The following is a 13,077-nucleotide window of genomic DNA, read 5'->3' on the forward strand; positions in this document are numbered from 1 at the left end:
TTATAAAGTAGCAGAAACAGAAACCTATTGTAAAATTAGTAAAATTAAGAGAAATCAGTGAGAAGATGTATAGAACTCAATTTTGAAGAAAGTGGACTCTTAGGTACTCTCAGACACTCTCAGGTCGTCCATATATTCTCAAGTACTCTCAAATACTCTCAGGTAGTCCCATATACTCTCTAAGATACGCTCAGATACTCTCAGGTCGTCCTAGATATTCTCAGGTACTCGCAAATAGTCCCAGACACTCTCAAATGCTCCCAGACACTCTCAAACACTCTCAAACACTTTCAGCACTCTCAATCTCTCTGTACCTTGTTTATTAATAAGCTTCTGTATCTGTTGATCCAAGTACTGTCTCCTTCTCATCAAAGCCTCACTCCACTTTTCCCTCAGCAGACTCAAATCTTCATCCTGATAACTGTCCAATGGAATTTGGAGTCGATTCCTCACAGACACGCTACCAACAGCTATGTTCAATATCGACTGGCAGATTATGGGTAACGTTCCCGAATTTTGTACTGGTTTCACGCGAACTTGTATCCGCCGCTGTTGTCCCTGACGTAATTGGTAAATTCCTCCTAAAAGAAACACACACATTTCAGTAATCCAACTCCTCGTATAGTAACTGAAGCAAATTCTAGCCAAAATGCTAGGTACCTGTCCACGTGTCTGGTTTCACGACTACTTCGACTGGTGAATACTCTCCCTGCTCGTTGAGTTCCTGAATCTCAACCCACAGTTCTATTTTCCGTGTTAACTCTGACCATCGATCAGCCAGAGATCTAGCTTTGGCCAGTTGTTGCTCGACTTCCCAACCAGGCTTGCTTCTAGAGAAACCGGCACTTCGATGCCCCCAGACTTCTATGCTTAAGGCACCTTCTGCAATTGCAGATGAACTCTTTAGGTACACAATTCACAAACAAATTAATATTTTCTGGGCCACAAATGAATTACTAATTCTTGAGAATATGAAGTGAGTCTGACTAAGAAATATAGATGAAAGGAAGGTCAGCAGAGAAACTGGCATTTCGGTGCCCCTCAGACTTCTATGCTTAAGGCACCTTCTGCAATTGCGGATGAACTCTTTAGGTACACAATTCACAAGCAAATTAATATTTTCTAGGCCACAAATGAATTACTAATTCTTGAGAATATGAAGTGTGTCTGACGCATCAAGACTGATTCTACTGCAAACACTTCTCTCATTACACCACCTAATAGAATCAGCCCTCAAAATTTCTAATTCCTCAGTGAATCATAGGACTACAGCATACAAGCCCTATCGTTATCAAAGACAGTATCCACAACACAAATGAATACAACCTACGCATCTTTCAACTAATCCAAACTCAAGGACCCCTTACCAGCACAGTGTTCCATGAACTCCTCCGTAATGGGCACAATGAAGTCTTTCGTATGGTTGAACTTGAACGCCAAGGAGTCCCTCTGCCCCGTCTGGCAATTCGAGTTCATCTGCTCAGAGTTGTCCACGGCTGGGACCACAATTGGCTCTGGATGCCCGCAGAACATGTACTGGCAGAAAACGTAATGGCTCAGAGACAGTGGCAAACCAGTGGCTTGTTTGATAGTCACGCGACAGGTGATGTGACTGGATCCAGAGTAGTCCTCAGGCTCAGAGGAGGCCGAATCAGCCGAGGACTCCGACGCGGCCTCGCAGATACGGTCCTGAGGGAAGTGGCCAGATATGCGACTAATCTCGACCTCCAGTCGACCAGCGACTTCTCCCTGTTGGCTGATAATCGGCGTGTGGTAGTCTAACCTGACGTCGTGGAACAGAACCTCTAAGAAAATATTCGCTACTCCGATGAGGTTGTGGTTCTCTTGAGACTCGTAGAAGGGGTCCTGCGTTTTCCCTGGCACCTCGTCCTGTTTGGGAAGCGAGTTAGTGACTTTTTAGGAATTTTATTAACCACCTGTGCTGGAATAATTGTTTATAGAAGGTTCTGTAAAGTGGTCTGTTGATTTGAATTTACTGAATTTGTGATTTCTTAGTAGAGTAAATTCTTGTCACGTTTGCAAAGCTTTGTTTCGTTATATGTTCATCGTTACTTCTATCACTGGAGGAAAGGGTAGTGATCCTCAGAAGGTGACTCTAACTCTCCACAAATTGACTCCAATTAGGAGATGAGAATTGTCTGCCCTGTACACGATATATGTTCCTGACTGGATCCCCAGTGACGAACATATAACGAGAGTTTACTGTATTTTCAGTGTTACATGTCAACAGTGTCTTATACAGCAGGTGGTTTATTTTTTTCCTCAGTTTTACTTAAATATTCTGGATTATTTTCCTACCTTAATGGCAGGCAGTCGTTGACAATTATTGGGGTCCTTCCTCTCTTCGTACATGTCCCGCATATCGACTAATTTATTCTCTAGCTTCTCCATGGACCACACCTGGCTGCCCATGTTCGTCCTTTTTACTAAGATCGCGGGTTCGCTGACGAAAGCCCCCCGCTGAAAAAATACACTCTGCATATTGAAGAGTGCGAAAGCAAACGTGCACAAATAAATAAACAAAACACAAATGAACTGAAGTGAAAGTAAATAAATGATAGTAAATGATACTTGAATCTTGGGGCAAGATAATGTAAACAGTAAGCCATAGAAATTGTAATACAAAATTAAGAAAAAAAATTATAAAAAATCACTCATAATTAGAAGATATTTTTTCCAGGAAGAATTAGGCAAAAAGATCTATACCAAATGAAATTATTCAAATAAAAATTGCCCGTCTCTGCCATGAAAATATTCAAAGAGATTTCCCAACTTAGAAAATCCAAAGAAAGAAAAGATATTGAAATTAAAAAAATAGACACAAATGAAAAAATTGGGTTCACAGTTCATCTGCTTTAAATTCTAAATATCCTGTTCCTACTTTCAAAAGAATTTTTCAAATAGCTTCAAAAGTAGTTTGCAGTACGTAGTGAAAGCAAGTTCCCTCACCGATGAAGGTTCCCCAAATTACCTTTCTATTTGGACTCAAATTGTTCGGCGGAATTTGCAGGGTCACGCTAAATTTCGTCTGCTTCCCCATCTCTTCCGCCAAGAAGTTTGCCTCCTGTACCAGCGCGTTCGCCTTCAAGATGTCCGCTTTTAATTGACCTAAGCTCCTCTTGAACATCTCGTCCCTCTCTTGGGCCCATTTCTCCACGCGTATTTGCGTGGTCGGCGTGCAGGCAGGCAATTTGCCGCTTTGACTGCCTCTTAAAGGGTCGTAGGGCACGTAGGGCGAATAGGGCGTCGACGGGGACAAAATATTGCGAAGCTGCTGAACCTGCCGCTCGTACGCTTGTCTCTGCTTTTCTAACGCGACCTTTGAACAAGGGAATTGCTTCTAAATATCCAAGTGAGCAAAGACTTCGCTGCTACGCTACACAGGGTGGGATTTAATTTATGGCACACTATTAATCTATAACATACACGTGGAAGTAGAAACGGTGAGTCATAGACAGACACACGTTTCGACGAGGTGTGAGTGGATTTGGTGAGTCATAGGCAGACACGTTATTCAACTGTTATTCAATCGTACACGTGCTGGATGAATTATTAAAATGTATTTTCTTGAGAATGAGGTTTTGCAAGATAAATCTTGTTCTATGCGTTTGTTTTATTTTTACCTAGAATTATTCTTTTTTGGCTTTCATGTATTATGGTTCTGTTTAAGTTAAGTATATGAGATTTATTGGTGACACTAGCTGTTTACCTTTTTTTCTGAAAATCTATAATTTTGTTATCAAAACTAACAATAAGTGACAGATAAGCATAGTGTGTTTATTCAAAAAACAGTACTGAGGGCTTAAAAATATTTCAAGACAGAAATATCTCAAATTCAGAGTAAATTAGAATATATTAAGTAATTAGTAATAAGAAACTGAATTTAAAAAAAAGTAAAATTAAATCCTTTCTACTAATCATTTCATCGAGTACAATATATATTATAAATCCCTTGCTAAACCCTTCTCTTAAAGCATCTCGTATAGACCTATCGATTAGTTAGTAGACTAATTGCTAATAAACCAACAAGCCTCCCACTCGCACCACCCAGCAATAGCACAATAATTAGGTAGGATAACATCACTAATTAGTGTGATCTAAATAGACCTAGCAGGATCAGGCTGCTCCTTTATTTGCATATATCGATGCCACCAAAATCCTTCTTATCCACTGTACCAGAACTCACGCCACAGCGATCTTCAAAGAAACAGAAATGATAGCAGCCAACGTGACTCTGATAGGCTACCTGTTTGTCCTCCTCGTGTTGTTTCTCAAGTCTCGCGATGGCCCTTTGGATAGGATCGTTCGACAGCTCGTTAAGCATCAGCTCTTCCCGGGCGAAGTTATAATCGATATTCTGCGCTGGCGTCTGAGGCTCGCTGTTAATCGCTGAAGAGAAACAAAGCACAGTTGGCGGCCGGCTAATCTCGATAAGGCGATTTTTAAAATTCAATAAACGAGAGTGCCGCGTCAAGCGTACCTGTTGCGCTCCTTGGACAATTCACCCGGAAGAAATGATGATTTCCCCAGACGATCCTGTCGCCGTGAAGCAGCGGCGTTTTTTCCATCACCTGCGTGCCATTCACGAAACACCTAGCACCGTTCAGGGGCGTCATGTAGAGGCCAGACTCCTCTATCGTGATGACACAGTGCTCTGGCAGGATCCCCAGCCCGTGAAGCTGGATGTCCTGGTCTGTTTTCGCTGAACGTCCACCCACTAGTGTCCTTTCCTGTTTACAGAATTGGTGGATTAAAATGTTGAAAGCGTATAAGTGTTGGATGTTTGTTAAGTGATAATAGGATTGTTAATAGAATAGATATCTAGGTTTTGAAGTTAAAGTGTATTAAAGGAGAAGAAGAGAAGGTAATATATTCTGGTTCTGGAGTCCAGATATAGGATGTTTCAAATATGCAGTGTTTGGCTACAGGTAGGATGAAGTTTAAGAGATAATTCTAGATGTCAGGGTAAGATGAAAACGATGAGTATAATTCTTATTAAGATGATCTTGAGTCACTGTCAAAGTGGGACCACCTATTTTGGTGTCACCCTGTAGGTTGTATTTACAAATACGTTAGAAAATCTCTGATGTGTCTCCATTTTGCAATAATTAGACCTTAGAGTTAACACCTGTATATGCTGTGTTAACAATTATACTTTAAGATTTAATATACATACTTCTAGGTTAATATACAATCTTCCACAATTTAGCTTTGAAATTTTTAAAATTAGAGATGGATATGAGAAAAAGTGCAGTTGAGCTTTGATAGTACTAGATCAGAAAAAGTGACCCAGTAGTAACCTGACCTATTTGCTACTGCTGCAGATGTACTGTCTATGAGAACCTCAAGGACCTTCCAAAGATCTAGGCCTAGGTCAACAACCCATTTCAATGAATTCAGCTCAACAATCTTGTATACAGTACGTACTATTCAAACTAAAATAAGATTGCAAGCTTTAAGGCGTTCTAATTGCAAAATGGAGGATAACTAATGGAATTACGAATTATGGGACAATATAGGATTAGATTAGGCAATGTCTCTCTCAAGAATCACTCTTATTAGTAACACTACTATTAATATGCTCATGATAATTCTACATACTTTTAGATAATAAACCAGCAGCTCGTTCAAACTGGGATCATCGTTAAGATTAACAAGGTAATACTTGTTCTTCTCGACTTGGATACCAGAAGCTTGAACGCTGATTCCCATCTTCTCCAGGGCCTGCTGCCTCTCATGCTGCAACCTCTCTGTCTTTACCAACTTCTCCTCCCATGTCTGCGACATTTCCTTCATTAATCGCTCTGACTGCGACAGCTTCTCCGTTATGACTGTGCGTTGTTGCCCAACTATCGATCCCTGCCCCTTTTGTGTGAAAGAAGATTGAGTTACGAGAGGCTCTGGAACTTCGTTCCTGAGTTCTTTAATGGCTCTTATGACACTTCATAATTATGCTCGGAGAAAGCAGGATTAATAGGGCTCGATCTAGCTTAATTAATCTTCAATGCCTGATTTGGCTGGCCTGAGGAGCTTTGAAGTTCCTTTCGGGACTGAGTGCTTTTGTCATGGATTAATTGATTGGGTCTTGAAAGGCTGAGTGCTACACGTGATAGAATCTTTATCGAGCCCTGCACGATAATTTTCAATATTAATTTTATTTATCCCACAGTAGGATCCTTTTTATAGTATATTTCATTAAAGATTCTATCAAATTAATATCTGATGGTTTCAGTAATTGACTCTACTTCAAATTACACTATTTGCTCTCGCTTGAAAACTGACATAAATCTTCTCAGTGAACTGTATTTAATTGCACCCCATGGCAGTGATTAAATTACACTCATTGAGAATGAAGTACTACAAAAGACTTGACTAATAGGTTCCAGTGTTATCAAAGCATAAACGTTTCCATGTGTGTATTGGACAAATAGTCCCCCTAAGGACCATGTTTGCTCAACTGTTCCAGCAGACGGAATATAATCGTCTTACGGTTGCATGCAGCAGCATCTCCTTCAGCGTCTCCACCTCCTGCCTCAGTTCCCGAATAATTCTTGCATTCGGATCTTCGTTGACCACCGCGTGATTAACGATCCTCTTCGCTCGGTCCGCGTACCGAAGGGTGGAAAGCGTCTCCTCGTAATTGTCTGCCGCTGGAGATATAGTGGCCACCATCACGGTTTTACTGTTACCACCTAAATTATCCTACAATCGACAGACCATATATTTGCAAGGAGACCTCGTTAAAAATCGATTCAATTTTGCTTTTAGTGCAGGTACAAAGTCTTCTGCTGCTAGATTAATGTACAGTAATGGCTTATTTCTGTTCTACTCTTCACTTATTTCTATGGTCACTGGAATTTGGACTTTAATCCCTTGTCTCACAATTTTTCTTAAGTTACACGCGTTGAGGGTAATTCAAATAAAAGAAAGATGCAAATATAAATTAGGTAGATACTCAAAATTGTCTATTTAAGTTAGGTACTTGAGACTAGTTACTCAAAGATTCTACAAAATTTCTCCATTTTCTCTAAGTTTGGTGATACAACGTCTGCTTCAGTATTTACAACAAAATTCGTAACATGAGTGCAGCTCTTCATGAGACAAGGGATTAAATCAGTTATCTCTCAGATAGCTTCCATATTCCTGTACACAGAGTGACATATTAATAAAGCAGTAGAACAACTATTATTCTTGGCTCTAAATAATGACTCTAGAGATTCACAGCTATCAAAGACAAAATATCACTAAATATTTCCCAGAAATATTCAAATATTAAACTTGCTACTTGTCATGCATCGAAAAAGGTGATACAAAGAATTAATCGAAGTATGTGTTATCAAACAGTACCTTTAACAGCCACGTTAAGACAGAGTCCCTATACGGCACGAACTTGTCCCTATTCTTATTACTTCCGGAATTCTGATCCGCCAGCTTCGAAATGACTAGACCCAACGTTGTTAGGGATCTGCAAATATTTGATCTCTCCTGAATCCCCTGATCGATCACTTCTCCCAGGCACGCCAGTAACTCGACGTGGGCTAACGTAACATATTATAAGAGCTTCTACTCTTATTCTGGGAAGATTACATTTAATCTCTCGAATCTGAGCCTGTGGGTGATCCTGACCCCTGCGCCTCGGCTATAGACCAAAGCCCGCATATAGAGCGGGATCATGTGCTTTCGGAATCATTGAATTATCAAGCTTTTTAGAAGAATTTAAATTACATGTGTATAGATATCTACTTTTTAAAAATATTCTCTTTAGATGTAATCGATATCGATTAAATTTACGTTGTCTTTGGATGTCACAAAAATATACAGAAGTTTGAAACTATATCGATTTTAAATATTTCATATATTTAATTCTATAGATTTACATAATACTTGACTTGGTCAAACAGAATTTTAAATTGAAATTATGAATTGTAATATGAAGCTAGTTGAATAAGGTAACGCTACTGCTGGGAGCTCAGAAGTTGTTAATGGATCTCACTGGCTCAGTAGAAAAATACATACACACGCGAACTGAACACTCCTCTCGCCCCTGTGCTGTGTCACTGACAACTGAGCTCCCAGCAGTGCTTGATAATATAATTTAAGTAAAATGTAGAGGTCCCCGGTTATGGTGATCAATTTCACCCCGGATAATTGTCACAGACAAACTCCTTCCTATTTTTCTCCTAATTCTTCACTGTGAATATTGATTAATTCTTCGTTCAATTTGTTGGCAGTTTAATTTTCCTTTTTCTTTTCTTCTTGGGCGTGCCCATAACAGGAGACCTCTGTGTATGTCGATGTATAGAATTCGTTTCTTTACTTGTTTATATTGCTTCCTTCTTTAAGCCTATCGCCCACCGCCCCAGTTTTCACAGCCCTTTCGCTCCCTGCTAAGTCCACTAAGCTCATCCGAGAGACTTTTTCCCCGCTAACGCCGCTTTTCGTGTCAGTCAAGGTTTGCGTCAGAATGACGGAGAATACGGCGTGCGAACGGGAGCTCTCGGAGTTCATGTTTGTTGCCGCCACGGTCCTCGACTTGTTCCCCTCCGCCATCAGATTGTCAATATCCTGCGAAATTATCGATTTTTCTACTTGATATCTGCTAATAGGAAGATTGCGCGGTGGTTGTGGGATTAGTAGTTAGTATGCTGTCTTGAGAAATTGTATAATGGAAATATGAAGATAGTTTTTGATAAGAATTAGTATAGAATTTCATTTAGGAAAGGTATGGGAATATTTGAGGCTTCGAAATTTGAAATTTGAATATTTGAAGCTTTGAAACTTTGAAACTCTGAAAACTTGAAAGCTTTGAATATTTGAAACTTTGGAAACTTGAAAACTTCGAATATTTGAAACTTTAAAAACTTAACAAATTCGAATATTTGAAACTTTAAAAACTTGAAAATTTCGAATATTTGAAATTTCAAAAACATGAAAATTTCAAATATTTGAAAATTTGAAAATTTCGAAAATTTGAAATTTTAAAAATTTTAAAATTTTAAAATTTCGAATATTTGAAATTTCAAAAACTTGAAAATTTCGAATATTTGAAATTTTGTAAACCTGATGAAGGCTTTGAATATATAAGATATAAAAATTTTTGGATTTGAGAAATTTGAGCTTTCTACCTCAAATTCAGTACCCTCCATTAAAAAGTAGTAAATTAATTAACCAAAATTCTAGATGAGCCATTCCTAAAATGTCCAATAAAACAGGATTAAGAGGCTAAGTAGACTTCATAGCACAGACGTAGCAAATTGAAACTTATCACGCGCTACTGGTATGCGCGAAACGTGTTTGTTGCATAAAAAGAGGTAGCCGCTGCCTTCGCCGTATGTAAAACGACCTGATTTTACTTTCTGAAAGGATCGTGTATCATTACCTTCGTCCATTTAATGTTTTGCACCTAGGCCGAGCGATCGGTAAAAGTTGTTTGATTTAAATCAATCGAGATGCTGACAGTTCAATCGATTCGGTGACAACGTAGGGTGATACGAATAATTGTGCTAATTGAAAGGTGATCTTTTAATCAGTGTTGAAGATAGTTATTTCGTCAAGATCTATTATTTTGCAATAATTTTTTTTTTTTATACTGGACAGTGATATTTATTTTGATAGTGTCTAATAAAAGTAAAATTTTACTAAATTTAATTAAATTGTAATGTAACGAATTTATCAATTAATCATGACAATTACGTGTTCATTGATATCAAATGAGACTGGTTTTGATACAATTTAAAATTACATGCTCTTCGATGGTATTGTTAATGGTATTTCGTGATAATTTGTTGATGTATCAAATCTACGTAAAACTAATTTATTATATGAGTGGTAGAGTTTATATAATTGGAATTACAGATGCTATTAATGTGATTTTAATTGACACTGGGTATAATTGATCTGTTATAATATAAATTAACGATTTGCTAACTGATAATTGTCTTCACAGAATTTCGAAATAATTTACAGCTATTTTAACATAAATCTCGTTCTACGCAAAATAAGATGAATTCATAGGAAATGAATGATTGTCTCTTAAATACGTAGTGAGTGTAGTAAAATATTAAGAAGAGAAGCAAAAACAAATAAAAAGGAAGAACACATAAGACATTTCAGATTCAGCAAGTTAAAATTAAACAGAACCCAATTGTGGGAGCACCTGAAGTCCCTGCTTGTCCCTAATTAATGTAAACGCTAAGTCGAGAAACATGTTTCTGTAATTTTAAACCGTGCAATAGAATACACAAGTTCTTGAATCAGCTTTAACTCTAAAGTTAGCAAATACGATTCGATAAAGTAGCTTCTCTTGTTGTAGATACCTCTTTAAATACTTTATTTTTGTAAACTGTAACAATTTGTAGCTCAAAACTATCGAAAATTCCTTTTAAGCATTCTGCAATAATTAAACCATGATCTATTAATTCTAGTGAAAAGAAAATTATAATAAAATCGAAGGAAGCATAGAATACATCACTCTGTTCACAAAACCCATATTACAGAGTTACAAAATGTTAAGAATTTTTAAAAATAATTAACAAAAATTCTGTTCTCCAGAGAAAAGGGACAAGGTTAGAGCAGCAGATCTGCCATCAGCGATTTCAAAAGCCATCAAAAACTTCAAAATTGAAAAATAAATAGAATATCGATCCCTATGTTCCTATATAGAAACTGCTGGCGTTTAATAGCCAGCCTAGTTGTATTGTTATAGAAATTAAATTGATGAAGCACTGCAACGACAGGTATTGATCACAAGAGTCTGCCTCTGGAACCAAGCCAGTTACCAGTCAAAACAAGTGATAAATAAAGCAGCCGCGATATATTCTTCTATCTATGCAGCACGCAAGGACATTGGACGTCGCTGAGGATTGATAAATGATACTTTCAATGAACGCTGGATAAGGGATCACCGTTTGAATTATAAAAGCCGTGAAATAATTAAAGGACCGCCTATGTTGGACGATCAAACCTCTGTTAGCCGTGATTCATCAGTGTTGTACCCCCACAGGTGTTTTCGAAATATATTCATTATCGTTCATCACTTCCTTCTTCAGAGTTAAAGTTACAAAATCTGAAGGCAAGATCGTTTTATTGTTAATATTTTTCGAGAAAGAATATTAGTTTTTAGGGAAAAAATGACTTCAAGTGTGTTGTATTTTTGTGAGAAGATTTTGTGCTCCTTTTTTTAAGTAATTTGTTTTCCTGTGAAAGTGGAAATAGGGTTCGAAAATTATTTAAGATTAGAGGATTAGATTTTGGAATATGCGCGAAAGCTTAATTTAGGAGAATGAAGTATTGTCAGATTTTAAATTTAATATTCAAAATCTGGAGTCTGATAGTGTCCATGTTTGAGGCTTCATTTTGTAGGAAATAGCAAGCTTTTAGAAATATTTAAAAAACATATTGTTACGTATTAAATGTGATAATTAATTTCTAAGTATTTTAAAACACTGCTATTTCTATCTTACACAAATCTGATCTTTTTATCTCTTGATTGCTCTCAATTTTGTCCACAACTTTCCCCAAAACATCCAAATTTATATTCCCCTCTAGACTCTAATACAGCTGTGCTCAAAATAGTCACAAATAGCTCAAAATAAAATCCAAAAAATGCATAATCAAACACACATAAGTATAACAACTGTTCACTGCACACAGAGGTCTCAATAACTCAATTTCCTCCATACATAGAACTTCTTCGTTCCTCCCTCAAAAAACAAGAGGCTTCAAAAAAGAAATGTAACTCTCAGTCAAAGAAAACAGGACAAAACGTGAAGCATAAGAAAAATAGTCGTAGGCAAACGATGCTCCTCCTTTCTCCTGTACTATTATCTCTATTCAGAACATAGTAGAGGTCAGAGGGCAAGTTCCTCGTTACCTGGAAGGATGTGACGGCGAGCTGACTGAGCCCGTCGACGTACGGCCCCAGGACATTGTGTTCCCTGACTTTGAGCGACTGTTTGTTAGGCTTCGGGTCCAACAGGTCGTGCACCTTCTCGTTGTAGATCTCCATGTACGAGACCTCGACTTTGTACGTGAGCTCGGAGCTCTGCCGCTTCGCTATCATGTCGAATAGGTTGTCGCACAGCCGTGGTATTATACCCTTGTTCTCGCCGCTCCCCATCATCGTGTACGACTTCCCAGACCCTTTAAAATGAAACCACGTTCTGGTGAATGGTCGCAGAAAAAGCTCTCGAAATGGGGAAACCTTGTAATAGTCTCTTATCGCGCGTAGATTAGAGGTTGTTTCTCGTTATTAAGCAAAATTAAGGGACGACTATAGAGATAAGTTTCTGTAATTCCTTGAGAGGGTGGTGCTTCTCCTGTAACTTTCGTTTGTGAATTATGATAATGGTAAGGTTGGTGAGCTTTTTTAGGAGTTATGGGGACTGGGGAGGTTTGTTGGAGAGTTTAATGCTGGGGCTGAATGTTTTATTAGGTTGAGAAGTTGCAGTGAATTATGGGGACTAAATAGGTACTTTGAGGCACTCAAGTTTTTCCAGTTTCTATCATCGTATACTTCTGCTTTAATTATTTTATGGTGTGTTTAAACAAAATGGATATATTTAATGGCAAGTTCTAGAGTTAAATAAAATAGGTAATAAATATGTTCTGTTTTTACAGGAAAGAAAAGAAAATCTTAAGTCATATAATTCTGTTAAAGTACAATTCTATCAAGTTCAAAAATAAATAAAACTAGCATTAGTGTCCAGTTACTAGGAAATGGTCGACTACTAGGACATTTACCTTACATTTCTTTCCCAAATACTAACCCAAAACTCCCATGGACAAAACCCTCACCCACAGCAGTCTTTAAAAGCTAAAACTCCCAACCTCTAAACCACAATTATCATCGCAATTTCTTCAACCCTTAACAAGCTTTGCTTGCTCCTCATTGCTCGGTAAGACGCGGGATCAGTCTTCTAGGCGTAAGCGTTTGAGAGGATAACAGGGCAGAAGGTTAAATCCGATTCATCGATGACAACCGAGCGTCTAAGTGCCACAGGGCAGACGCGAGAGCCTTTAGAAGTGCCATAATCTGATTCTTCAGAAATGGTCGTA

At 38.0% G+C, this 13,077-nt stretch overlaps 1 protein-coding gene across 7 annotated transcripts in view; it reads right to left on the reverse strand.

Annotated features, from left to right (window-relative positions):
- Nucleotides 1-13,077, reverse strand: part of LOC143186627 (kinesin-like protein KIF13A) — a 129,233-nt gene that overhangs the window by 10,507 nt on the left and 105,649 nt on the right. For 5 of the 7 annotated variants that reach the window (XM_076390320.1, XM_076390319.1, XM_076390317.1 and 2 more), the window contains exons 4-15: nucleotides 11,894-12,162; nucleotides 8,339-8,586; nucleotides 7,369-7,486; nucleotides 6,511-6,723; nucleotides 5,623-5,886; nucleotides 4,502-4,751; nucleotides 4,268-4,410; nucleotides 2,993-3,340; nucleotides 2,320-2,496; nucleotides 1,368-1,890; nucleotides 661-882; nucleotides 315-581 (exon numbers count right to left, since the gene is read on the reverse strand). In XM_076390320.1, the coding sequence (XP_076246435.1) occupies nucleotides 315-581; nucleotides 661-882; nucleotides 1,368-1,890; nucleotides 2,320-2,496; nucleotides 2,993-3,340; nucleotides 4,268-4,410; nucleotides 4,502-4,751; nucleotides 5,623-5,886; nucleotides 6,511-6,723; nucleotides 7,369-7,486; nucleotides 8,339-8,586; nucleotides 11,894-12,162 (3,042 nt within the window). The remainder of the gene's footprint in view (nucleotides 1-314; nucleotides 582-660; nucleotides 883-1,367; nucleotides 1,891-2,319; nucleotides 2,497-2,992; nucleotides 3,341-4,267; nucleotides 4,411-4,501; nucleotides 4,752-5,622; nucleotides 5,887-6,510; nucleotides 6,724-7,368; nucleotides 7,487-8,338; nucleotides 8,587-11,893; nucleotides 12,163-13,077) is intronic. The other 2 variants (XM_076390321.1, XM_076390316.1) reach the window with 1 other exon arrangement.

This window comes from Calliopsis andreniformis, unplaced genomic scaffold (assembly GCF_051401765.1).
Source record: "Calliopsis andreniformis isolate RMS-2024a unplaced genomic scaffold, iyCalAndr_principal scaffold0022, whole genome shotgun sequence".
NCBI lineage: Eukaryota > Metazoa > Arthropoda > Insecta > Hymenoptera > Andrenidae > Calliopsis > Calliopsis andreniformis.